The 25,097-nt window shown below is 43.3% G+C and overlaps 1 protein-coding gene across 4 annotated transcripts in view; it reads right to left on the bottom strand.

The window, feature by feature from the left end:
* Window positions 1-1,378: 1,378 nt before the first annotated feature.
* Window positions 1,379-25,097, bottom strand: part of BBS9 (Bardet-Biedl syndrome 9) — a 704,556-nt gene continuing 680,837 nt past the window's right edge. For all 4 annotated transcript variants that reach the window (XM_075315101.1, XM_075315104.1, XM_075315105.1 and 1 more), the window contains 2 exons: window positions 9,921-10,143; window positions 1,379-2,982 (listed from right to left, as the gene is read on the bottom strand). In XM_075315101.1, the coding sequence (XP_075171216.1) occupies window positions 2,936-2,982; window positions 9,921-10,143 (270 nt within the window). In that variant the 3' untranslated portion in view covers window positions 1,379-2,935. The remainder of the gene's footprint in view (window positions 2,983-9,920; window positions 10,144-25,097) is intronic.

Here is a 25,097-nt window from a genome sequence, read left to right as displayed (position 1 = left end):
GAACAGCAGCTTTGACCGATCTGCTGAAGGGGAAAAAGGCGGCTATGGTACGCTGGAGCCCTCAGGCTGAGGAAGCGTTTCAGTCCATGAAGACTGCCTTGTGTGGTCAACCGGTCCTCATTAGCCCCGATTTCGGTAACACCTTCCTGGTACAAACAGATGCCTCCGAGGTGGGTCTGGGTGCCGTACTCTCGCAAGAGGTGAACGGAACTGAGCATCCAGTTACCTATTTGAGCCGGAAACTTACCCCGGCAGAAAAGAATTATAGCGTAGTGGAGAAGGAGTGCTTGGCTAATAAATGGGCCTTGGAGTCCCTGCGCTATTATTTGCTCGGGTGACAGTTTCGGTTGGTAATGGACCACGCGCCCCTCATCTGGATGAGAAATGCGAAGGAACGGAATGCCCGGATCACCCGCTGGTTCCTGTCCCTTCAGAATTTCAGTTTTACGGTAGAACATCGGGCCGGTTCATCCCAGGGCAATGCCGATGCCCTGTCTCGGGCGGCCTGTTTGGGTGCGTCCGTTCATCCCCTCGGGTTTGAACGGAGGGGGGGGGTATGTGAGATAGCAGGGCCATTGATATGTGACGGACGGCACGTATCTCCCAGAATGCGCACAGAAACATATTAGAGCCCTACATAGTGGTCAATCCGGAAACCTCCAGGCCGGGTTATGCAGGTGGCTCATGTCCACAGTTCTCATTTAAAAGCTCTTTGTAAAGGCCTGGGTGGGGAAGAGAGTGTTGTGTAAGCTGCAGAGCAGGAAACTGAAGAGAGTTCAGGCCTGTGTGGAACTATAACACAGGTCTGTGGACCCCCGGGAATAGCAAAACGGAGTATAGTAAGACCGTGTCCTACGGCAAGCCGTGCCTGTGTGACGGGGAACCGTATGGACTGTGAGTAACCCGGCTGTGTTCCGGATGACTTTTCCTGTACAGCAAGGACAATAAAACTGTTTGGATCAGACTGTTTTAGGTCACTGCCTCATTGTCGTCCTGGGGGACCCCCACCCCGCTACAATGTATAAATATATACGTGGCTTTGAACAGAACCTACTTTTGCATAGTAAGGTAAGTTTCTTGCCCACCACTACTTGTATATAACGCCTCATACTTGAAAAATAAATAAAATGGAAGTCATGTATCATGATGCTCTGAAGCAACTAAGACACAAACTATGACAGGAGTACTGCAACTGCTCAGGAACCTCCTTTTTAACACTTTAGCCAGTTCAGGTTGCTTCTGTAGGAAAGGACATGTAGTGTCTTTGTACAGCTCCCCCTTGTAACATTGCCTTGTGATACTCCTAGAAATATCTACAGTGATCTCCTGCAAATGTAATAATATATGACACATAAAGTATTTAAACAGTAACACAAGCCATTTAACAAAGATTTATTATTTTCATCTACATTAAATAATAGTAAAAAATTATTTGAAGAGCAATAAAAAAATGACATGGCAATCACAGCGATCTGTCTATCCCAACCTACTTCTCGCACATATGCTTTGCATATACTCTGCTTTTTGTCATGGCTCTGCATAAGCAAGAAAATGGCAAGTAATGTATTTGTACCAACTACCTAATGCAAAAGTGTAAGCACAATCCTAGCGTGTACTGTCAGATAACCACTGCGTCTAATTCTGCTACAAATGGAATATCATCTCAGTAATGCTCCCATTAAACGATATTCATTATAAAACTGCAAATAACATGCAGAAAATATGCAACGTACACGTAGTAGATCCTTAAAGTGGATCCCCAGCATTAACTCTCTAATACAATCTTATACTATCAGTAAACGGCTCTCTTAGGTTTCAAGTGCTCACATTATGGCTTTACAGTAACATGTAAACTATACAGTCTATATTTAGAAAATTGGTAACACAATTTATTAGCAATTTGTATATTCATAATAGTAATGAAAAAAACTAAAAATTCTAATTAGAAATGGACTCAAAATATCATAAGTAGCTGATAACAGGATGCCTTCTTTTAAGGGTCAAGGATTGACAAAACATGGCCAATTTTTCCAAAAACAGTGCCACAATTGTATATAGATGTTGTGTGTGGTATACAGCTCAGAACAATTCACTTCAATGGAGCCAAGCTGGAATACCATACTATACCTGAAGACAGATATCAGGCGGGTTATTTTTGCTTGGGTTATTTTAGGGAGAAGGTTTTCTTACCCCATCTTGAGTGCAGCATAATGTTTACTCTAACAAAGTTTCACTTACTGAGCTGCTTGCTGTAGCTTTGATATAAAAAGTACTGTTTTAACTGTTGTGGATCTACCAGTTCTCAGAATGCTGAGCTCTGTAAAACAACGTCCACACCACTGATTGGCTGCTGTGTGTACACGTTGTCTAAGCAGAAAACTGCCAATCAGTGGTAGGTGTTGGGCTATACAGCGCTCATGAATATAGAGGACAACATGGCAGCAGATTGACACGTCAACTAGTGAGAATATCCTACAGATCAAACTGTGAATTTATTAAAAGTACAGCAAGAAGCCCAGTAAGTGACACATGGACTCAGGGTCACTGTCTCTACATTATGCTGCTCTTAGATTAGACAACAAAATCCTGGTGATAGACTCCCTTTAAGAAAGTAGCCATGTTTTTCCAAATCATAGATATCCCTTTAAGCTGGTAATTATTTTCTAGCCAAAGGGTATTTTTTTCAGTAACAATCTCATAGATAGAAATGGATGAGATTGTATTATCGAATTGTAAACATGTATTATGTAAAAAGGAGTGCTTACAAAATCATTAAAAAAAACTGACAACAAATTTAGAGTTTCCCGAATCAACATTGGTACTTCTAGACCATTTCTCTGGAAAACACATGTAAATCTTCACAGTTGAGATCTAGCAAACAGCAGGGGCAGGGATCTCCACTGTGAAGTCCACGGTAGTAGCATCACTGTAGGGATTAGATTCCAGCTTCTGTGTCCTTTTCCTGAAGGTCCACTGTTTCTCCTGTTGATGCCAGAGCAGAATGTTAGGACACGTGGCAAATCCAGATTACAACTCTAAAACTGAATTATTCTGAATATAAACAGTAATAAGAAACTACAAATACAGTACATGAAAACTTTGCATTACCCACAGATTTCGGTGAAGTCATACTAAACAATAGGGAAGATAACATAAAAAATGTAAAAATAGAGAGAATGCCCCTTCCTTTGAGAAAATGTGTTGGTAAAAACAGATAAAAATATGTTAAACTTTATTTTTCGATTTTATATTTTAATAGACCTGACTCCTACTATTGCAGTGATACAACATTTTTTTTTACTTAACTTTTAGTTCCATTTGATGTTATGATCCTGTGATAGTCTTATTGCTTATATTATATACTGCAATACAGTTGTACTGCAGTATGTAGTGAAAATGGAGATCTTTTATGAAACATAACCTAAAGGGTGCTTTACACGCTGCGACATCGCTAGCGATAACCAGCGATGTCATGCGCGATAGCAACCGCCCCCGTCGTTCGTGCGACATGTGGTGATCGCTGCCGTAGCGAACATTATCACTATGGCAGCATCACACACACATACCTTTTTCAGCGTCATCGCTGTGACCGCCGAACAATCCCTCCTTCAAGGGGGAGGTTCGTTCGGCGTCATAGCGACGTCACTTCGGTGTCACTAAGCAGCCGCCCAATAGCAGAGGAGGGGCGGAGATGAGCGGCCGGAACATGCTGCCCATTTCCTTCCTGCCTCATTGCCGGTGGACGCAGGTAAAGAGATGTTCATCGTTCCTGCGGTGTCACACATAGCGATGTGTGATGCCGCAGGAACGACGAAAAACAGCGGCATGCACCACCAACGATATTATGAAAAGGAGCGATGTGTCAACGATCAACGATTTTTGACGTTTTTGCGATCATTGATCGTCGCTCCTTGGTGTCACACGCTGCGATGTTGCTAATGGCGCCGGATGTGCGTTACTAATGATGTGCCCCCGACGATATATCGTTAGCGATGTCGCAGCGTGTAAATCACCCTTTAGGCTGAGCTTCATAGGAGTGCTAATATAAAAATGACAGGGCCTTCAGCAAGTCCCCAGCTGTCATGGGAATCCTTAGAGGGCGGTGATGACACTGCACCACAAACACTCATAGCTATTGTATTTTAGAGTGACATCTAAATGATTAACAACAGTGATCAGAGCTCAGCTCCGCTCGCTGCTGTTACAGACAGATGTCAGCGATGTAATATAGCCGGTATTGTGTGTGTAGAAAGCTAAGCTCTTGAGCTCTCTCCACACACGCTGATGTCATTTGTGGAACGGGGTTAATGTTGTATTTGTATGGTCCTTATGCCATTAGCTCATGGCTTTACTAAAAACACATGACTCATGGCTTCCTAAAAACAGTTCCCCCCCCCCAAGAAGAAAATAACTTTTAGAAATTGGAATTCAAAATATATAACATTTTGTGTAGATCTCCAGGACCCACTACACCCCTAATTATGACAAAAATAACACTGTTTGCTGTTCCAAATAGACATTTGAAATTAAAACAATACATACAGTGGGTACAGAAAGTATTCAGACCCCTTTAAATTTTTCACTCTTCGTTTCTTTGCAGCCATTTGGTAAATTCAAAAAAGTTCACTTTTTTTCTCATTAATGTAGACTATGCACCCCATCTTGACAGAAAAAAACCCCAGAAAGGTATACATTTTTGCAAATTTATTAAACAAATAAATTTGAAATATCACATGGTCATAAGTATTCAGACCCTTTGCTCAGGATTGAGTAGAATCACCCTTTTGAGCTAGTACAGCCATGAGTCTTCTTGGGAATGATGCAACAAGTTTTTTACACCTGGATTTGGGGATCCTCTGCCATTCTTCCTTGCAGATCCTCTCCAGTTCTGTCAGGATGGATGGTGAACGTCGGTGGACAGCCATTTTCAGGTCTCCCAGAGATGCTCAATTGGGTTTAGGTCAGGGCTCTGTCTGGGCCACTCAAGAATGGTCACAGAATTGTTCTGAAGCCACTCCTTTGTTATTTTAGCTGTGTGCTTAGGGTCATTGGCTTGTTGGAAGGTGAACCTTCGGCCAAGCCTGAGGTCCAGAGCACTCTGGAAGAAGTTTCTCCCAGGATATCTCTCTACATGGTCGCATTCATCTTTCCTTCAATTGCAATCAGTTGGTCTGTCCCTGCAGCTGAAAAACACCCCCATGGCATGATGCTGCCACCACCATGTTTCACTGTTGGGATTGTATTGGGCAGGTGATGAGCAGTGGCTGGTTTTCTCCACACATACCATTTAGAATTATCACCAAAAGGTTCTACCTTTGCCTCATCAGAGCAGAGAATCTTATTTCTCATAGTCTGACAAGAAATCTGTGGAGAGAAAAGCGCATATAGGGTCTTACCCCAGTATATAAGGGGTGGGTGGCGGGTGAAACTTCTCACCAGATGTCGTTGTGAGAGTCACAACAACTGTAATCGCATGTAGAATCTGATCCAAGGCTGCAGCCACCCGAATTGGCAGATAACAGAGAGCAAAAGAGAGGGGTGTTTGATACTGCGCCAAAGGATCACAGGAACAGATGGTTAGATTAATGCATCTTTATTTGATCCAGGTCTATGCGTTTCAGGAGCCACTGCCCCCTTCCTCAGGACCGTCAGGAGAGACAAAACATCAAATCTGAGATATGATGTTTTGTCTCTCCTGACGGTCCTGAGGAAGGGGGCAGTGGCTCCTGAAACGCGTAGACCTGGATGAAATAAAGATGCATTAATCTAAACATCTGTTCCTGTGATCCTTTGGCGCAGTATCAAACACCCCTCTCTTTTGCTCTCTGTTATTTCTCATAGTCTGGGAGTCCTTCATGTGTTTTTTTTGCAAACTCTATGCAAACTTTCATATGTCTTGCACTGAGGGGAGGCTACAGTCAGGCCACTCTGTCATAAAGGCAAAACTGGTGGAGGGCTGCAGTGATAATTAACTTCTGGAATTTTCTCCCATCTCCCAACTGCATCTCTGGCACTCAGCCACAGTGATCTTGGGGTTCTTCTTTACCTCTCTAACCAAGGCTCTTCTCGCACGATTGCTCAGTTTGGCTGTATGGCCAGGTCTAGGAAGAGTTCTGATGGTCCAAAACTTCTTCCATTTAAGGATTATGGAGGCCACTGTGCTGTTAGGAACCTTGAATACTGCAGAAATGATTTTGTAACCTTGGCTAAATCTGTCCCTCGCCACAATTCTGTCTCTGAGCTCCTTGGGCAGTTCCTTTGACCTCATGATTCTCATTTGGTCTGACATGCATTGTGAGCTGTGAGGTCTTATATAGACAGGAGCGTGCCTTTACAAATCAAGTCCTATCAGTTTAATTAAAGGGAACCTGTCACCACTTTTCTGGCCTATAAGCTGCGGCCACCACCACCGGTCTCTTATATACAGCATTCTAACATGCTGTATATCACAGCCCAGGCCGGGGGTATAACATAAAAAACACTTTATAATACTTACCTAACGGTCGTGCGGTAGGGCTTATGGGCGTCTCCGTTCTCCGGTGCCACCTCTTTCTGCCATCTTCATCCTCTTTCTGAAGCCAGGGTGCATAACGCGGCTACGTCATATACACTCGCCGATCCTGCGCAGGCGCACTACAATACTTTGATCTGCCCATGCTCAGGACCTGAATGGCGGTGAGTGTGTATGACGTCGGGTCGACCCGTCATGCACCGCGGCTAGAGAAGAAGGAGTACAAAAATGGCCAAAAGAGGCGGCGCCGGCACCGGACAACGGAGACGCCCATAAGGCCCACCGTGCGACCGTTAGTAAGTATTATAAAGTGTTTTTTATGTTATACCCCCGGCCTGGGTTCTTATATACAGCATGTTAAAATGCTGTATATAAGAGCCCGGTGGTGGTGGCCGCAGCCCTTTAGCCAAAAATAGTGGTGACAGGTTCCCTTTAAACACAGCTTGACTCCAATGAAGGAGTACAAACATCTCAAGGAGGATCACAAGGAAATCGACAGCATGTAACTTAATATGAGTGTCTGAGCAAAGGGTCTGAATACTTATAACCATGTGATATTTCGGTTTTTCTTGATTCATAAATTTGCAAAAATTTCTACATTTCTGTTTTTATATCAACACGGGGTGCAGAATGTACATTTATGAGAAAAAAAATTAACTTTTTTGAATTTACCAAATGGCTGCAATGAAGCAAAGAGTGAAAAGTTTAAAGGGGTCTGAATATTTTCCGTAACCACTGTATGTAACAACATAAAAAAAGTTGCTCTCATTGTAGCTTTTAATAGCATCTACATAAACAGAATATTTGGTCACCAATATAAGCTTTTAGTGAGCAAACACAGAAAAAGGGTTTTACTATCCCAGGAGGATGTTTACGCTCATCACGGTCATTACTCCTCAAACATATTAAGGAGGGTATTATTTACAAGTCATTTGACTTTTCATATTCCACTTTGCATTAGAAGAGTACGGGAAACATTCCAAAAATTGAACACGCTGTTGAGATAGTTAGGAGGCTATGAAATCAGTTCTCATATTCAAAATTTCTCCAACAGAAATAGAAGGGAAATGTTTAAGGTCACTTTACTGGCTAGTAGTTATTTTTTGCAGTTTTACACCTATAAAGGGACCATGTGGAGGATGATATAGCATGTGGCCATCCGTAACCAACTTCATTGTTTATTTACATTCCATATTTTATTTAGAGACTCCTAACTAGACTAAGCAAGTATATATCAGCATACAAGTATGGCCCTGTACACGTGGAGCCAGTTTACAAAATATTTTCCATCCAACGTTTTACTAAAATGTTGAATGAAAACTGATGATGCCATTATTTCCAATGGAATGACTCCCACTTGTACAGCGCGCCAGCTGTGGTGCCAGTCAGGGTGGAAGTTCCAAACGCTGTTCGAGGGGCCAGATCACAGAGTTTGATGCAGTGAAGAAAACATTGGTCCCAGTGCAGTAAAATGATCACACCATAAGAATAAAAACACGCTAATGCTATTTGAACTTATGTTTATTCGTAGCAGATTTACTAAGGAGAGACTGTCACAAGGGTACTAAGACGGAGAGTGGTCCCTCCTATTTCTTGTGTCTGGAGATCACAGCGCAGGGCTTCATACACACTTCCTTCCCTTCCACACTCCTGGCTGTGCAGATTCTTCTTTTTACAGCGCTCCTAGGCTTAAGTAGATCTTTTGGTCTTCTGAACTTTGAATAAAAGCAATAGCCAGCTTTTATCTATAGCTAATTAGCTTTGCCATAAATAATTCCCTCCTAGCTCAGGTAGTTGCTAGTGATAGTTTCTGCTTTGCTTGCCTCTAGGGGGAACCTGTGAGCTGTGGACCAGGAAGACTTTCAGAGAATATTTGCTGTGTGAAAGCTGTGTTGAGTTTTTCCCTTCCTTTGTCCTTTTTGTTTCTTAAGGTACCGTCACACATAACGAGATCGCTACCGAGATCGCAGCTGAGTCACGGTTTCCATGACGCAGTAGCGATCCCGTTAGCGATCTTGTTATGTGTGACACCTACCAGCGATCAGGCCCCTGCTGTGAGATCTCTAGTCATTGCAGAATGGTCCAGGCCATTTTCTTCAAAGGCGATGTCCTGCTGGGCAGGACACCGCTGTGTTTGACACTGTGTGACAGGGTCACAGTGACTGCTGAGATCGTTATACAGGTCGCTACTGCAACCTGTATTGTTCCTGCATCGCTGGTAAGATCTAACTGTGTGATATCTCACCTGCAACCTCCCAGCGACTTACCTGCGATCCCTATCAGGTCGCATCGTTTTCGGGATCGCTGGTAAGTCGTTGTGTATGACTGGGCCTTTACCCTCTGATCCATTCGTCATTATTACCTCTTGTTGTTTGGAGTGCATTGTATGATTGATGTTTATTTTACACTTGTCTGTCTTATCCTCTCTGTGTCTTTAACATAGAGCGGAACTAGTGTTCTTATTGCCCTGCGCACTATACAGAGCTGAGTCAAGGGAAAGAGAGGGATAGGCACATGATCGGCAACGAGATGAAAGAACCCATATAGGGACGTTAGGGAGTGCAGGGATAAGCCTCAGGCGAGTTTAGGAGGTGACCCTGCTCCCCTTTCCCCAGCGCCAGGACCCACTGTTGTATTGTGTACCCTGTGTGTTGCGGCACTCACCGGAGGTTCACGTATACCTGGCGGAACCCCGGTAGTCACTGCGTGACAAATACAATTTAAAAGATAATGCAACCTAAAATGCATTAAAAAATTACCCTAACTCAAGTGATCTCTTTATGTATCATGTCATGTAGTTGTAAAACATCTTTTTACGCAGTATAAAAGTGAGCATTAAGAATTACATGAGTCCAGTATGAGATGTGAACAAAGCTTTTTGGTAAATATGATATGAATAAGAACTACATGTTTGAAATGGGTAAAAGTGATTTTATCCCTAATTTTTCAATGGACCTCAAATAAAGATTAACTTTTTTAATGTGGGTTTCAATTGTGAAGGTAAAAAAAATACTGCACTTAGAAAGGCTGTTTTTTTAGTGTATTATTATAATGGTTGTACATTGCTTAGATATTAATAATCAATCCTAAGGAGATGCAACAGAAGATTTGTAGGGTCCAACACCAGGCAACCACATATATCAGCTGTATGCAGCTCTCACATTGGCTTTATGTAAACAGTACAGAGTGGGAACTGCACAGCTCTGTACATCAGCCAGTGTGCGAGTTACAAAAAGCTCATCAGTCAGGTTTCCATCTCTGATCTGATATTAATAGGTCATCAGTGTCTAAGTTCTGGCCAACCCCTTTATATCTCATTATGTATAATAATATCTCATTAAAAAGCATGAAGTCAATCCCTTGACAGTAATGTTCACAAAAGGTTCTTCATTATCTCAAAAAAGTTTACCTGGCATGAGAATAGAGTGTTGAGATCCAGAATCAGCACTTAAAGACAATCTGCCGCCTTTGGCCAGTCTATCACACAACAAGGTGATGTGTTTCTTCAGCTTGGATGTATCTTTTGGAATGCTCAACTGGCTGCTGAGGTTTAATGCCTGCTCTTTAGAACTCTTAGATAAACACGTCCTTAAAAGATGAGATAATGCCGCATCCACTGATTCTTCCCAGCCCTGATTAAAAAAAAAAAAGAGAGAAAGAAAACAACGAGATTATGTATGCTTTGCACTGTAGAAACTCCATGCATGTACTGAAACTGTAGCTTTTCATATCTCTGGAATCCTAAAACTAAGGGTACATTACAATAAAAATATCACTGTATGTTAAAGGTCTTGCAAACCCTTTATCTTACTGTAAAATGCAAAAGTCTAAAGGCCCCGTTACACGCAATGACATCGCTAACGAGATATCGCTGGGGGCAAGGAATTTGTGACGCACATACGGCCTCGTTAACGACGGCGTTGCGTGTGACACTTACAAGCGACTGCTAACAATCCAAAATACTCACCAAATCGTTGATTGTTGACACGTCGTTCATTTTCAAAATATCATTGCTCGTTTGGGACGCAGGTTGTTTGTCGTTCCAGAAGCAGCAGCACACATCGCTACGTGTGACACCACGGGAACGACAAACAACAGCGTTCATGCATCCTCCGGCAACGAGGTGGGAGTGACGTTCATGCGGCTGCTCTCCGCCCCTCCGCTTCTATTGGAGGCCTGCTGTGTGACATCGCTCTGACGCCGCACGAATGGCCCCTTTAAAAAAGAGGTTGTTCGCTGGCCACAGCGACATCGTTTGGAACGTAAGTTTGTGTGACGCGTACCTGCGAGATTGTTCGCCACCGGCAGCGATTTGCCCGTGACGCACAAACAACGGGGGTGGGTGCTATCGCTATCGACATCGCTAGCGATGTCGCTGCGTGTAAAGCGGCCTTAAGAGTTTATTTTATTAATATTTTGTACTAGACCAAGTTCACTTATATCCACAATGCTGTTTGCTGATGTAGCCTTCTGTCTATAGTCAGTGTAACCAAGATAACTTTAATTATACTGTCAAATATGTCCCATATTTGTTTCATAAAAGACGCATAAACATTAATAACCATTGTGATCAAATATCTAAGGAAGCTGAACTCTTGTTAGGGTTAACAGTTGTAAAGTAATCACTATGTAAGAACTATGGACCAGCAAGGACTAGAGCAGTGATGGCTAACCTTTTGAGCTCGGTAAGTCAAAATTTGTAAAAAAAAAAAACGAGCATAACTCGGGTGGTTATAATTTTGTGATCTGTGTAGCTCTAATAACAAAAAGCTGTCTGATAATGACTGCTGGAGGGGAGGGGGAGAGGAGATAATGACTGCTGGGGGGAAGGGGGAGAGGAAATAATCATTATGCCCATCCATGTCCCCAGTACTAATGTGCACATCCATGTCCCCTGTGGTAATGCACCCAATCCATGTCCTCTGTAGTAATGTGCCATCCATGTCCATTGTAGTAATGCGCCCATCCATGTCCCCTGCAGTAATGTGCCCATCTTGTCACCCTTGCAGTAATGTGCCCATCTTGTCACCCTTGTAGTAATGTGCCCATCCTGTCCTCTGTACTATTGTGCCCATCTTGTCCTCTGTAGTAATGTGCTCATCTTGTTCTCTGCAGCAATGTGCTCATCCTTGTCCTCTGTAGTAGTGTGCCCATCTTGTCACCCTTGTAGTAATCTGCCCTTCTTGTCGACTGTAGCAATGTGCTCATCCTTGTCCTTTGTAGTAATATGCCCATCTTGTCTCCTGTAACAATGTGCTCATCCTTGTCCTCTGTAGTAGTGTGCCCATCTTGTCACCCTTGTCGTAATGTGTCCATTCTTGTTCCCATCCTTGTTCCCTTCTTTCAGCAATGCCCCATCCTGTAGTAATTTCCCCTATTTATGCCACATTATGCTGTTTTCACATATACACAAAAAAAAAAGAAAATGAAGAAAAAGATTCTTCTCACCTGTACTCCGTTCCCTTGGTGTCCTAATTTCCTGCTTCTTGCGGCTCACAGCCCCCTGATGATTGCGTCCCTATGCCAGCGGTCGCAGCCATCTGTGCTTTACTTCAGATGATTTCCGCTGCTGCGCAGAGGACTTTGTACAATGATGTCCCCGGCTGGCCTCTGATTGGCTGGTGGCTGCCTTCAGCAAGGTTCTGCAGAGAGTTCCTGTGTGCAGCCGTGGAAATCATCTGCAGTAGAGCGCATAGGGCCACGATCGTCAGGGGACTGCGGGCCGCAAGAAGATGCTTTAGGGCCCACATGTTTGACACCCCTGGGTTAGAAAGAGGAGTGTTACATACTGCATGGTATGGGTATGTAAGCACGCCTCACTTAGGATCCTGATTAAAGGTACAGAACACAAATCACTGGCAGCCGTATCCCGATCTATAAGACAAGTTGCGGCCGCCGGTGATTTAACTATAACAGCATGTGTGGTTCCCCTGGCTGGTCATTTTGGAGGCTGCATATGCAGAACTAGTTAAATCACTGCTTGTCTTATACATCGGGATGCGGCTGCTGGCCCCTACCGCGCATATCAGCAAAAATGGCCAACGTGTGTCATAGGTTAGCCATCACTGGACTAAAGGATAAAACTGGAAAAAGCTGTAATATAGCAATTTTACTAAAAAGTTGTGGCAAAACAAAACAGATAAATACACTTCCACATAATAACAATTTACAACACTTGGGGAACATAAGCTTCATGGTTTCTGCTTACTCTGAAGTGCATTGGTTCTCAAGAGGAGGCAAATTTCTTAAAAAATCCATTATCAGCAAGAGTCTCTACTAGATTCTCTAGTAACTTTTTTTAACAATGACCTATTCAGTGCTGATTTATGCTTCTACAATATTACCGGTCACTTGCTATGTCCTTGAATTTCTCTAGAAATAATTCACTTTCATTTCTCAACATTTCTTTAAGGTCTGATGATCAACATCAGATGGTGAGGTTTTGTATCCAAGCCACCATAGACTCCTATTATAAGAAGGACTCCTTACTCTACCTATGTCCATGTGCTCTTAGTGATATTAAATTCCAGACAGTGGCTCCGCACAAGCTAAGCCTTCCACAGGACTTCATTAACCTCTATGTCATTAGTTTATCACAACTCTAGATTATAAGTCAGTTCTCTGGCTGTATGTGGGAACTAGTCATCCTAATGTGGGTCACCTCCTTTTAGGTAACAAAATCTTTCTGAGGGTATCCTTTGAACACTGGGAACTTCATATCTTCGGGCTTCTCCACAGTATCCTTAGTTTTACCTCTCTAGTATGCAGCTGATTTGGAAGCTCTCTTGATAAACTAAAACTGAGGAACTCTTTCAGCAGCTCCTGGTCTCTACACTCCACTGCAGCTCCTGGCCCATACTCCCACAGTAAGGGGATGCTTGTACCTCACAGGAACATAGCCAAACCGCTGTTCTTCTTCTAAGCCCAGGCCTTATGTGCTGGCTTCCCCTTGTCAAGCAACAGGATGACCTCAGCAACATCCATATGTTTTTAATCTTCTCCTCTTTCTCAAGATCAATTTTCTCCTCCTTTATCAGACTAGTACTTTCACCAGCGAGCAGTCTCTGGCATTGGCCAAAGTGAGACATGAAAAATCAGTGGCAGCCAGCATCACGCCAGAATCATTGGTGAGCAGTCTCTGGCATTGGCCAAAGTGAGACATGAAAAGTCAGTGGCAGCCAGCATCCCACTAGAATCATTGGTGAGCAGTCTCTGGCACTGGCCAAAGTGAGACATGAAAAGTCAGTGGCAGCCAGCATCCCACCAGAATCATTGGTGAGCAGTCTCTGGCACTGGCCAAAGTGAGACATGAAAAGTCAGTGGCAGCCAGCATCACGCCAGAATCATTGGTGAGCAGTCTCTGGCACTGGCCAAAGTGAGACATGAAAAGTCAGTGGCAGCCAGCATCACGCCAGAATCATCGGTGAGCAGTCTCTGGCACTGGCCAAAGTGAGACATGAAAAGTCAGTGGCAGCCAGCATCCCACCAGAATCATTGGTGAGCAGTCTCTGGCACTGGCCAAAGTGAAACATGAAAAATCAGTGGCAGCCAGCATCACGCCAGAATCATTGATGAGCAGTCTCTGGCACTAGCCAAAGTGAGACATGAAAAGTCAGTGGCAGCCAGCATCACGCCAGAATCATTGATGAGCAGTCTCTGGCACTAGCCAAAGTGAGACATGAAAAGTCAGTGGCAGCCAGCATCACACCAGAATCATTGGTGAGCAGTCTCTAGCACTGGCTAAAGTGAGACATGAAAAGTAAGTGGCAGCCAGCATCCCACCAGAATCATTGGTGAGCAGTCTCTAGCACTAGCCAATGTGAGACATGAAAAATCAGTGGCAGCCAGCATCACACCAGAATCATTGGTGAGCAGTCTCTAGCACTAGCCAAAGTGAAACATGAAAAATCAGTGGCAGCCAGCATCACGCCAGAATCATTGATGAGCAGTCTCTGGCACTAGCCAAAGTGAGACATGAAAAGTCAGTGGCAGCCAGCATCCCACCAGAATCATTGGTGAGCAGTCTCTAGCACTGGCTAAAGTGAGACATGAAAAGTAAGTGGCAGCCAGCATCACGCCAGAATCATTGGTGAGCAGTCTCTAGCACTAGCCAATGTGAGACATGAAAAATTAGTGGCAGCCAGCATCACACCAGAATCATTGATGAGCAGTCTCTAGCACTGGCTAAAGTGAGACATGAAAAGTCAGTGGCAGCCAGCATCACACCAGAATCATTGGTGAGCAGTCTCTAGCACTGGCTAAAGTGAGACATGAAAAGTAAGTGGCAGCCAGCATCACGCCAGAATCATTGGTGAGCAGTCTCTAGCACTAGCCAATGTGAGACATGAAAAATTAGTGGCAGCCAGCATCACACCAGAATCATTGATGAGCAGTCTCTAGCACTGGCTAAAGTGAGACATGAAAAGTCAGTGGCAGCCAGCATCACACCAGAATCATTGGTGAGCAGTCTCTAGCACTGGCTAAAGTGAGACATGAAAAGTAAGTGGCAGCCAGCATCACGCCAGAATCATTGGTGAGCAGTCTCTAGCACTAGCCAATGTGAGACATGAAAAATTAGTGGCAGCCAGCATCACACCAGAATCATTGATGAGCAGTCTCTGGCACTGGCCAAAGTAAGACATGAAAAGTCAGTTGCAGCCAGTATCCCACCAGAATCATGAGCAGTCTCTGGCACTGGCCAAAGTAAGACATGAAAAGTCAGTTGCAGCCAGCATCACACCAGAATCATGAGCAGTCTCTGGCAATGGCCAAAGTGAGACATAAAATATTAGTGGCAGCCAGTATCCTGTCAGAATCACCATCTTTATTTATATAGTCACTGTCACTTCAACAAACTTTGCAAAAATCAATAATATAAGCAAATGTAAGAAACTTTGTAATATATCTTATCAGACAATATTGCTTCTTTCTCGACTTTACAATGAAAAACACCTCCATCTTAGGTTTCCTTCACATATCAGTTTAAAAAACCGAACATGTTGCACGGTCTGTTTGGTCAATCCGTGTGGCTATGTATGTGTACGTGTGTGTCATCTGTGTGCTATCCGTATGACATCCGTGTGACATGTATCAGAAAACAACTCATGACACTGAATGTTTTTTTCTGTGTTAAAGATGTGCAACGTTAGATAGATAGATAGACAGAAAGATAGATGGATAGATAGATACATAGATAATAAATACATAGCCATAACTATGGACCTTCCCAGCTGTCTGCTTTACAGATACACTTTTAAAGCACAAATATATCTCAAAAGTTATTACTAGTGGGGAGCCAAGAGCTGAGACGAAAAGTGATATCTAGAACACAGGGTCTGGGATCATCTTTTCATCAACTTACCTTTGTGGCTTGCCTGCACTGGCTCAATGGAGATGAGAATTGTGGAGGATGGGATTGCAGCAATGGCAGTAAGTGACCATACCCCTACTGGAGCACATTCACAATAAAGGTCTATCAAACTAATGAATAAATGATGTTACATTTTAAATAGCTGCCATTCAAAACAATTAGAATGGTGAGCAGCACGATGGCTCAGTGGTTAGAACTGTTGCTTTGTAGCGCTGGAGTCCTGGGTTCAAATCCCACCAAGGACAACTACTGCAAGAAGCTTGTATGTGTTTGTAAGAGAATACTCTGGTTTCCTAAAAAAAATGCCAAAAAACATAATGATAGGGACTTTAGATTGTGAGTCCCAATTATAACTGCATAATAAATAATTAGAAATGTTATTCTATTTTTCATTACAACATATACAAAATTAGATTTCTGTTCCCCACAAAAGATATAAAAACTGTGATTTAAAGGGAACCTGTCACCAGATTTTTCACTATGAAACTAAAAGTATCCCCTTCTGCAGTTCCTGGGCTACATTCTATGAAGGTGCACCTTGGCCCTGACTCCTCTTCCAGACCCCAAAAATAAATTTATAAAACATGACCCTTGCGTATGATAATTACCTGTGGGGCTCAGATGGGTATGCTCATTTTCTGCTCCTGTCTCTCCTCCTGCCACTGTTTGCCGTCCTCCTTTCTTGATTGACATGATGACGCCTCCGTCATCATCCTCGTTGCATTTTCAAATCTCACACCTGTGCAGTTATGTCGTAAGGGTCATGTTTTATAGTTATTTTTGGGGTCTGGAAGGGGAGTCAGGGAACAAGGTGCACCTTCATAGCATGCAGCCCAGGAGCGGCAGAAGGTGACACTTTTAGTTTAATAGTGAAAAATCTGATGACAGGCTCCTTTAAATATACTTTTTTATTCTTCAATAACACTTTCATGAATGAATGAATGAATCAATGAATGAGACAAATTTGGGCCCTGAACACTTTTCCTCTAGTGGTTAAAAAAATAGGAAAAAATATAAATAAAAAGACTAAATTAAATGGCGGTAAAAATACAAGTAAATATGAAAAAAAAATTACAACCTGTAGCATCAGACAAGTTATAAATAAAATATAGCAAGGATTTTTAAATGGCCTAACATTTAAAAACAGGATTTGTATACTGATAATCATAGATTTACACCTCCTGATGAAAAAGGGTGAAACGTGCGTTAGGGTGACAGGGGCACGCAGAATACCAGCCCACATCTAAGTCTGCTGGAACTTAACCAAGGGGGAGCCCCTTATTGTCCCTCATCCCAGAGGTAAGCCTCATGGTGGCGAGGTCTGGACCCCCAGCGTAACCCTAACTCCTGAGAAACCGTGATCTTATACCTTCCCACCACCACCCCAGGAGGGTGCTAGGACTGGAGTGATAAGTCACATGAATAAACAGACAGGGAGCAACTGAAAGTCACACAGCAGTCAATCACTGACGTAAAGAGAATATGTGCAAATGGAAGAAATAAGTAAAAGAAAGGAAAGACACAATGACAAAGGATATCTCCACAACACACCAACACGATAGCATACAACCATGCTCTAGGAGCTGAATCAGCATGCACCAAGACTGTAATCGCTTTTGCTATATTCGGCATAGAGGAGCAGAATCCTCTATCTTTTAAAGGATGGAAGTGGCTATGATAAGTCTTCAATAACCTGTGACCTCAGCCACAACTCACAGACAAGCAGGAATTAACCAATCTTCAGCGAGCACAAAACTAGTCGACGCCCCGGGCTCTGACTAAGCAACCCAGAAACACCAGGTGGTTTGTCAGACTCTGCTGTGTGAACACATTCCAAAGTCACAATGACACCTTGTGCGTACAGAGCAGCACACCGCATGACGGTATTATTATTATATGTAGCTAATGCACGCTTATAAATGGTTTTGTACACTCTGTTGTGTCCTCTTAAAGTTATTCATTGCACTATGCTTATAATACATTTTGTTTGAATAAATTTGATGTTATTTTTATCTTTCATAATAAACATATATTTGGCCTCAATATACTCTTGTTGTGGGGATTTTTTCATGCGGAAAGTTTTTGAGTTTTATATGAACTTTGGTGGAGTTCTCTAGGCCCAAGTTACTATTAGTGCATCAGTACTGAGAACACTTTTATGTTATAGATTTACAAGTTTGCACCGCTCTTCCTGCAATCGGGGTTGCCTGGTGCATGACGTACTTTCACTACTACAATATAGCTCTAGATTTGCTATGCTTGTTAATAATTGTACTACAAAATGATACAGTACAGGAGAAAAGACAAATTATTAGCACTGTAGACTGAAGAAGATGTAGATCCTCCATAACTGGTGACCATATGGCCCATGATATAGCATATACTAAAGCCAGAAAAGACCACCTACGTGTAACATTATTTTAGGTTCTATTCCAGAAATACATAAGGCGTTATAAATATATTGTAAGGAACAATATAAATGCCACAAAATAGATTTTAATTACAAGCAGGGCATATTCCCACACAGGCTACTCTATAAAACCTGTTATTTCACGTGACGTCAGATCACCCAAGGAAAATGCAAACATTGCCATTTCATCATACACTCAACGAATTCATTTCATGAACAAAAATAAAAGACGTGTAAATTATAACTGAGGTATAAACATTCTGAAATGAGGATTACATTTGCCCCCGAAAATGAAATATTATAAACAAGAATTGATTTGATATTTTAAGACTGTGACTATTATTGGATTAATGAGTTATTTATTACATAAATGGACCCATGAAAATGTGAATGTAGAGGGTTGCTTGTACAGTACATTGTCACTGTTCAGCTCACTGCCCGTAGTACTATACTGAGTCTATTCGCACATACACAGGTCTGTAAATATACTGTCCATGGTTACACCTTGCCTATTGTTTCTTATGTATGGACTTGATTTTATCCTTATGGCAGTTAAAAACAAGTGTCTTGGTTTATACAAGATTTCCCCCAAAGTATGGCATGCCATATAACAAAGGAAAAATAACTTGTTCTTATCTGTTAATCCATAGGAAGGTGGGAAATAATGCTAATTTGGGTCTGTGTCTTTATATTTCTGTGAAATGATGTGAACCATGTTGTTAACCAAGTTTTCCCTTCTTTTGTTATTAGAGAGTGTTTTTCTAATAAATCGTCATAGCTTTCATGTAAAGACTGGTGGGTAGAGGTCCACAGGTGAGTTTGAGCCCCGTATACGCCTCGTAATTACAGCAGCACTACATGTACTGCTCTGAGGACAGACCAAGTCTGCAACCATGGCACGAAAGTCTGCATAGAAGCTGTAAACACAAAATAGTAGGATATTTTTAACCAACATGTTTTGTAACTATGCTTTGACTTTAATGTAAATGCAATAAAACTTTAAAGAAATAATAGAGTCTTATACGTTCATGAGGGTATTGCTCCTCAGCCTCCTGTCATTGTCGTTGTTGGGGGCAGTGTGGACCTGACGATTGACAGTTTAGACATGTTAGTAACGCTGGTCCAAACTGGGTATCCTGCCTGTCTGCTTGCATCGGCTGCCATACCTCTACAGCATGGGAGAAGCACAGAGGAACTGAAACTGGCCAACCTCAGAGGGGCTGTAGAAGGCTCTATGCTTTAACATATCCTCCTTGCCTAGGAAATCAGTAGAGATGAGCCACCATCTAGAGGCTCGAGTTCGGTTCGGTTCGTCGAACGGAGGCTGCGTTCGACGAACCTCTCGAACCCCATTGAAACCAATGGGAGGCAATCAGAAACACATAAAAACACATAGAAAACACCTTCAAAGGTGTCCAAAAGGTGACAAACAACTCCCAAGACAACACAAACACATGGGAAAGTGACAAGGACAAATACTCCTGTGAAAACAAAACATCTGGACGAGGAAAAAGAGGACGAGGCACAGATATAGGCATGGCATGCCCTTCTAAAATCATGTAAAACACAGCAAGCGGACTCCAAGCAGAGTCTCCCTTTTTTCCAAAAATTGGGCCCCACAGACACCACTTCAGTGGCAGCACTTGTGCCCCAGTTGCAACCTGGACAGGTTGAGTTGCATCAAGCACATTCAAAAATACCCCAGCCTTTACTCTCCCCAGGATGACACAGAGTTAGTAAAGTCCTTGCGGATCCATGACTTGTTCATCATGATGAACGTTAGCCTGCCCCCATTGTCACTGGACAGAGGCGTGCGCTTATCTGTCAGCACACACCCAGCAGCACTTAAGACACGTTCAGAGACAACGTTGGCTGCGGGACATGACAAGATCTCCAAGGCGTAAGTGGCGAGCTCAGGCCATTTTTCAAGATTTGAAGCCCAAAATGAGCAAGACTTCTTGTCTCCTGTGGCCTTTCATTGGATGGTCTAAAAATTATGAAACGATTCCATCAAATTGCTGGTACCAGCACCAGATACGGTGTTGCCGGTACGGTTTGACTGATAATGACGAGACAGTCCCATGCTTGGCAAGAGACAACTGGGAGATTCACTCCGTGCACTACTGGCGTTAAATGGAAAAGCCGAGCTAAGAATGAGTAACAGCTTCTGCTGATACTCCTGCATACGTGCATCCCTTTCTATGGTTGGAATTATTTCACCAAATTTGGACTTGTACCAGGGATCTAATAGTGTGGCAACCCAGTAGTCATCATCACTTCTAATTTTGACAATCCGAGGGTTATGTTGGAGGTAGTGCAGCAAGAAGGCGCTCATGTGTCTTGCGCATCCATGCGGACCAAGTCCTCGCTGTGTTTGTGGCGTAGAGGTGATAACCGTGCTTTCTTCCGCTGACATCTCCCCCCAACCTCGTTCAACCGAAATTTGACCAAGGTCTCCCTCATCTGCTGAGTCTTCCATGTTCATTGAGAGTTCATCCTCCATTTCTTCATGGTCTCCTGCACCTTCCTCAACATTTTGGCTGCTACCATGCGCCCTTGTTAATCCCTCTCCCCTACCTTCCCATGCCTGCCGCCTTGGTGATGATGAACGTCTGGACCTTGTAGATGTTGGTATCCTTTGTGCATTTGAATCCTCCTGTACTTTCTCCCCTTCCTCTTGTCCCACTCCCTGACTCCGAATAGTGTTTAGCATGTGCTCCAGCATGTAAATGACTGGAATTGTCATGCTGATAATGGTAATGTCAGCGCTAAACATATTTGTTGCCATGTCGAAACTGTGCAGAAGGGTGCATAGGTCCTTGATCTGAGACCACTCCAGCAGCATGATCTGCCCAACTTCTGCATCTCGTTGGCCCAGGCTATACGTCATAACATATTGCACCAGGGCTCGGCGGTGCTGCCACAGTCGCTGCAACATGTGGAGAGTCGAATTCCAGCGTGTCGGCACATCACATTTCAGGCGATGAACTGGCAGGCCGAAAGACTTCTGGAGCAATGCAAGTCAGTCAGCTGCGGCTGAAGTGAGCAGAGAGTGACCGTTCCCTGTGCAGAAGCCCATCTAGGCCGGGATAGTGGGTTAAAAATTGCTGGACAACAAGGTTCAACACGTGAGCCATACAAGGCACGTGTGTCACCTTGCCCCGGCGAAGGGCCGTACCCAGGTTTGTAGCATTGTCGCACACGGCTTTCCCTGGCTGCAGGTTGAGTGGAGACAACCATTTATGAAACTCGCTCGCAAGAGCTGACCACAACTCCTCTGCTGTGTGACTCTTATTTTCAAGACATTTCAAGGTAAAGACTGCCTGATGCCGTTGAGCTCTGCTGCCAGCATAGTAAGGAGGTGTGCGGGATTCCTTGAGCACAGTTACAACGCGGGTGGCCTGACCAGGCAGGCTTGGGGTGGAGGTACAGGACCCAGATGAGGTTGAGGAGGCAGAAGCAGTGGAGGAACTTTGACATACAGAGGATTGACGCACAAGTCTTGGGGATGGACTTGTTCAGCAGACCCTTCTCCATCTATCACCATAGTTACCCAGTGCCCAGTCAATGACATGTAACGCCCATGTCCATGCTTACTGGCCAAGTATCGGTGGTGAAATGCACCCAGTCACACACAGAGTTTCTCAAGGAAGCGGTAGCGCAGGCACACCTTTCTTGGAGAAGTAGTGGCGAGTGGGCATCTGGTACTGGGGCACTGCGATGGACATAAGGTCTCGAAAATCCTCTGTGTCCACCAGGCGGAAAGGCAGCATTTCAGTAGCCAAGAGCTTACAGAGGGATAAACTCAACCTCTTAGCTTTTCATGGCTCGGAGGAAATGGCCTTTTATTTGTCCACATCTGAGGGACAGAGATCTGGCTGCTGTGTGAGTAGGGTGTTTCTGGAAAACTGTAGGTCTGTGAGGAAAGTGCAGTCGGAGACATGATGTTGCCTTCATCTAAAGTTGGTGCTCTCGATGTCTGAGAGAGCTCTACACCAGCACTTTTTTCCCCTTCCAAACCAACTGACGACCTACCAAGCAAACTGCCTGTTGCGGTTAAAGTGGTGGAAGGTCTGCATGGAAAAACAGGTGTGACAGCTGTCCCCACAGTCATACAAGATGAAGAGCGCGCGGAGGAACTTGATGGGGCAGACGGTGTTTGGCCCGCTCCGCTAGGCTGCATTGCAGCACGGTGAGCTTCCCATTGGGACTTATGCTTGTTATTCATGTGACAATTCATGGAAGAAGTTGTCAAACTGGTGAGTTTTTGGCCTTTATTTATAGATTGCCGACAAATTTTACAGATCACATAATTTGGGAGATCCTTTGCAAGGTCCAAAAAGGACCAGGCTAGTCAAGGCTTAGAGGACATGCGACCTGCGGAGCCACTCCGATTTGTGCTTAGAGGCAGAGTTGTGGCTGAGGATGCAGTTGTAGACGTGCTTCCAGTACTCCGACTCTGTCCAGGAAGGCGCAAGGTAACTTCGTTGTCAGTTGCATCCTCCTCCACCGCCTCTGGTGACCTCCTCGAGTGCATGACTGTGGGTTGACAGTAAGTGGGATCTAGAACTTTATCATCAAGAGTTGTGTTTGCACTCCCCTCGCCCTCAGAGCTAAACTCGTCCTGACCTGACTGAATATTTAAGTTGTCATTCCAATCAGGTATCTGCGTCTCATCGTCATCAGTATGTTCCTCATTGTCTCCACCAACAGGTGTTACAGTTTGGCAATGAGGGTGTACATTATGCTCAAAAATTTGGTCATCAGGGCCAGAATCTGAGTCACTAAGCTTCTGGGCATCACTGCAGACCATTTCCTGGTCTGTACTCACTGTAGCTTGGGAGCATACCTCTGATTCCCAGGCTATAGTGTGACTGAACAGCTCTGCAGACTCAGCCATCTCTATTACACCATACTCTGCAGGGCGGGTGGAGACTTGAAAGCTGGGAGAAAGCAAGTGTGATTAGGATGACAACTCAGAGGACTGTTGTTTTTTGGATGTTGAAGTTGAGGTGGAGGAGAGGGCACTTGTTGGAGCATTTGAGATCCATTCAAGCATGTTCTTTTTTTGTGCATCATCTACCTTTGTTACAGTTGTTCGGGTCCGTAAAAAAGGGAGCACATCGGATTGTCCACGGAAAGTAGTAGACATCTTACTTTTGCTGGAAGATGGCTTATCTTCAGGAGATGTTAATGTAGCTTTCCCACCTTCCCCACGGACACAAACTTTTTTTCCTTTTCCAACAGACCTGTTCCCCTTTCCACCAGCATCTGTCCTTTTGCCACTCATTTTGTTAGCAAAAAGATTGGCCACTTAAAATGTGGATACAAAAATTGAGAGTTGGTGTAGATTGCAGAGGTGGTCTAGCTTTATTGACAGCTGAAGAACCAACACTGACTATCAGAGACAATTTTTGTATGCCCCTAACAGTGGCAGCACAGTTTGCAATTACAATTGCGTATCAAAAATCGACAGGTGTGTACAATGCAGAGGTGGTCTAGCTTTATAGACAGCTGAACAACCAACACTGACTATCAGAGACAATTTTTGTATGCCCCTAACAGTGGCAGCACAGTTTGCAATTAGAATTGCGTATCAAAAATGGACAGGTGTGTACAATGCAGAGGTGGTCTAGCTTTATAGACAGCTGAACAACCAACACTGACTATCACAGACAATTTTTGTATATATAAGAATAAGGCTGCACATCAAACTTAGATAATGGTATAATGCCTCAAGCATATGGAAAAATATTGGAATATACAATGAAAAATGCTACTTGCTAATTTGAACATGTGAATAATGAATTGCATACCTGCCATGAATATTAGGAAAAAGGAGATATTTAGCTAAATATCTCCTTTTTCCTAATATTCATGGCAGGTATGCAATTCATTATTCACATGTTCAAATTAGCAAGTAGCATTTTTCATTGTATATTCCAATATTTTTCCATATGCTTGAGGCATTATACCATTATCTAAGTTTGATGTGCAGCCTTATTCTTATATATAGTATGTATTTTTGGCTTGCACTCATATATATATATATATATATATTAGTGCTCACTTCAGTTATCCTATTCAGTTATATGTAGTTTTTTTCTGAATGTGAACACAGCTCCGCCCCTTTCGGCCATGTTTTTTCCATCTCCTATATAAGAAAGTCCTTAGTTACCCCTCTCCACCCATAGCAGTTTTTAATTGCAATGAGATGACACACAGTTAGGGTCACAGAGCTAGGGACCCCAATATAGAGATATGCCTTGACGAGGCCTTGGGGCTCAGTTACATTGATCAATGCGATTGCTAAATATCTCCTTTTTCCTAATATTCATGGCAGGTATGCAATTCATTATTCACATGTTCAAATTAGCAAGTAGCATTTTTCATTGTATATTCCAATATTTTTCCATATGCTTGAGGCATTATACCATTATCTAAGTTTGATGTGCAGCCTTATTCTTATATATAGTATGTATTTTTGGCTTGCACTCATATATATATATATATATTAGTGCTCACTTCAGTTATCCTATTCAGTTATAGACAATTTTTGTATGCCCCTAACAGTGGCAGCACAGTTTGCAATTAGAATTGTGTATCAAAAATGGACAGGTGTGTACAGTGCCCGGGTTCTGTGGGTCAGTGGACAGGAGAGAAACAGTAACTTAGTATTCCAGACACTTTTAGGATGGCAGCAAAAATGTCAGCTCTTTGGGCAAATAAAATTGCGTAGCAGAAGTGGGCAGGTGGGTACAGTGCCTGGGTTCTGTGGGTACCAGGGCAGGAAATGAAAACTAAGC

The sequence above is a fragment of the Anomaloglossus baeobatrachus genome, chromosome 6, assembly GCF_048569485.1.
Source record: "Anomaloglossus baeobatrachus isolate aAnoBae1 chromosome 6, aAnoBae1.hap1, whole genome shotgun sequence".
NCBI lineage: Eukaryota > Metazoa > Chordata > Amphibia > Anura > Aromobatidae > Anomaloglossus > Anomaloglossus baeobatrachus.
The sequence above is the reverse complement of the archived record's forward strand: the minus strand, read 5'-3'. Positions and strand labels throughout refer to the sequence as shown.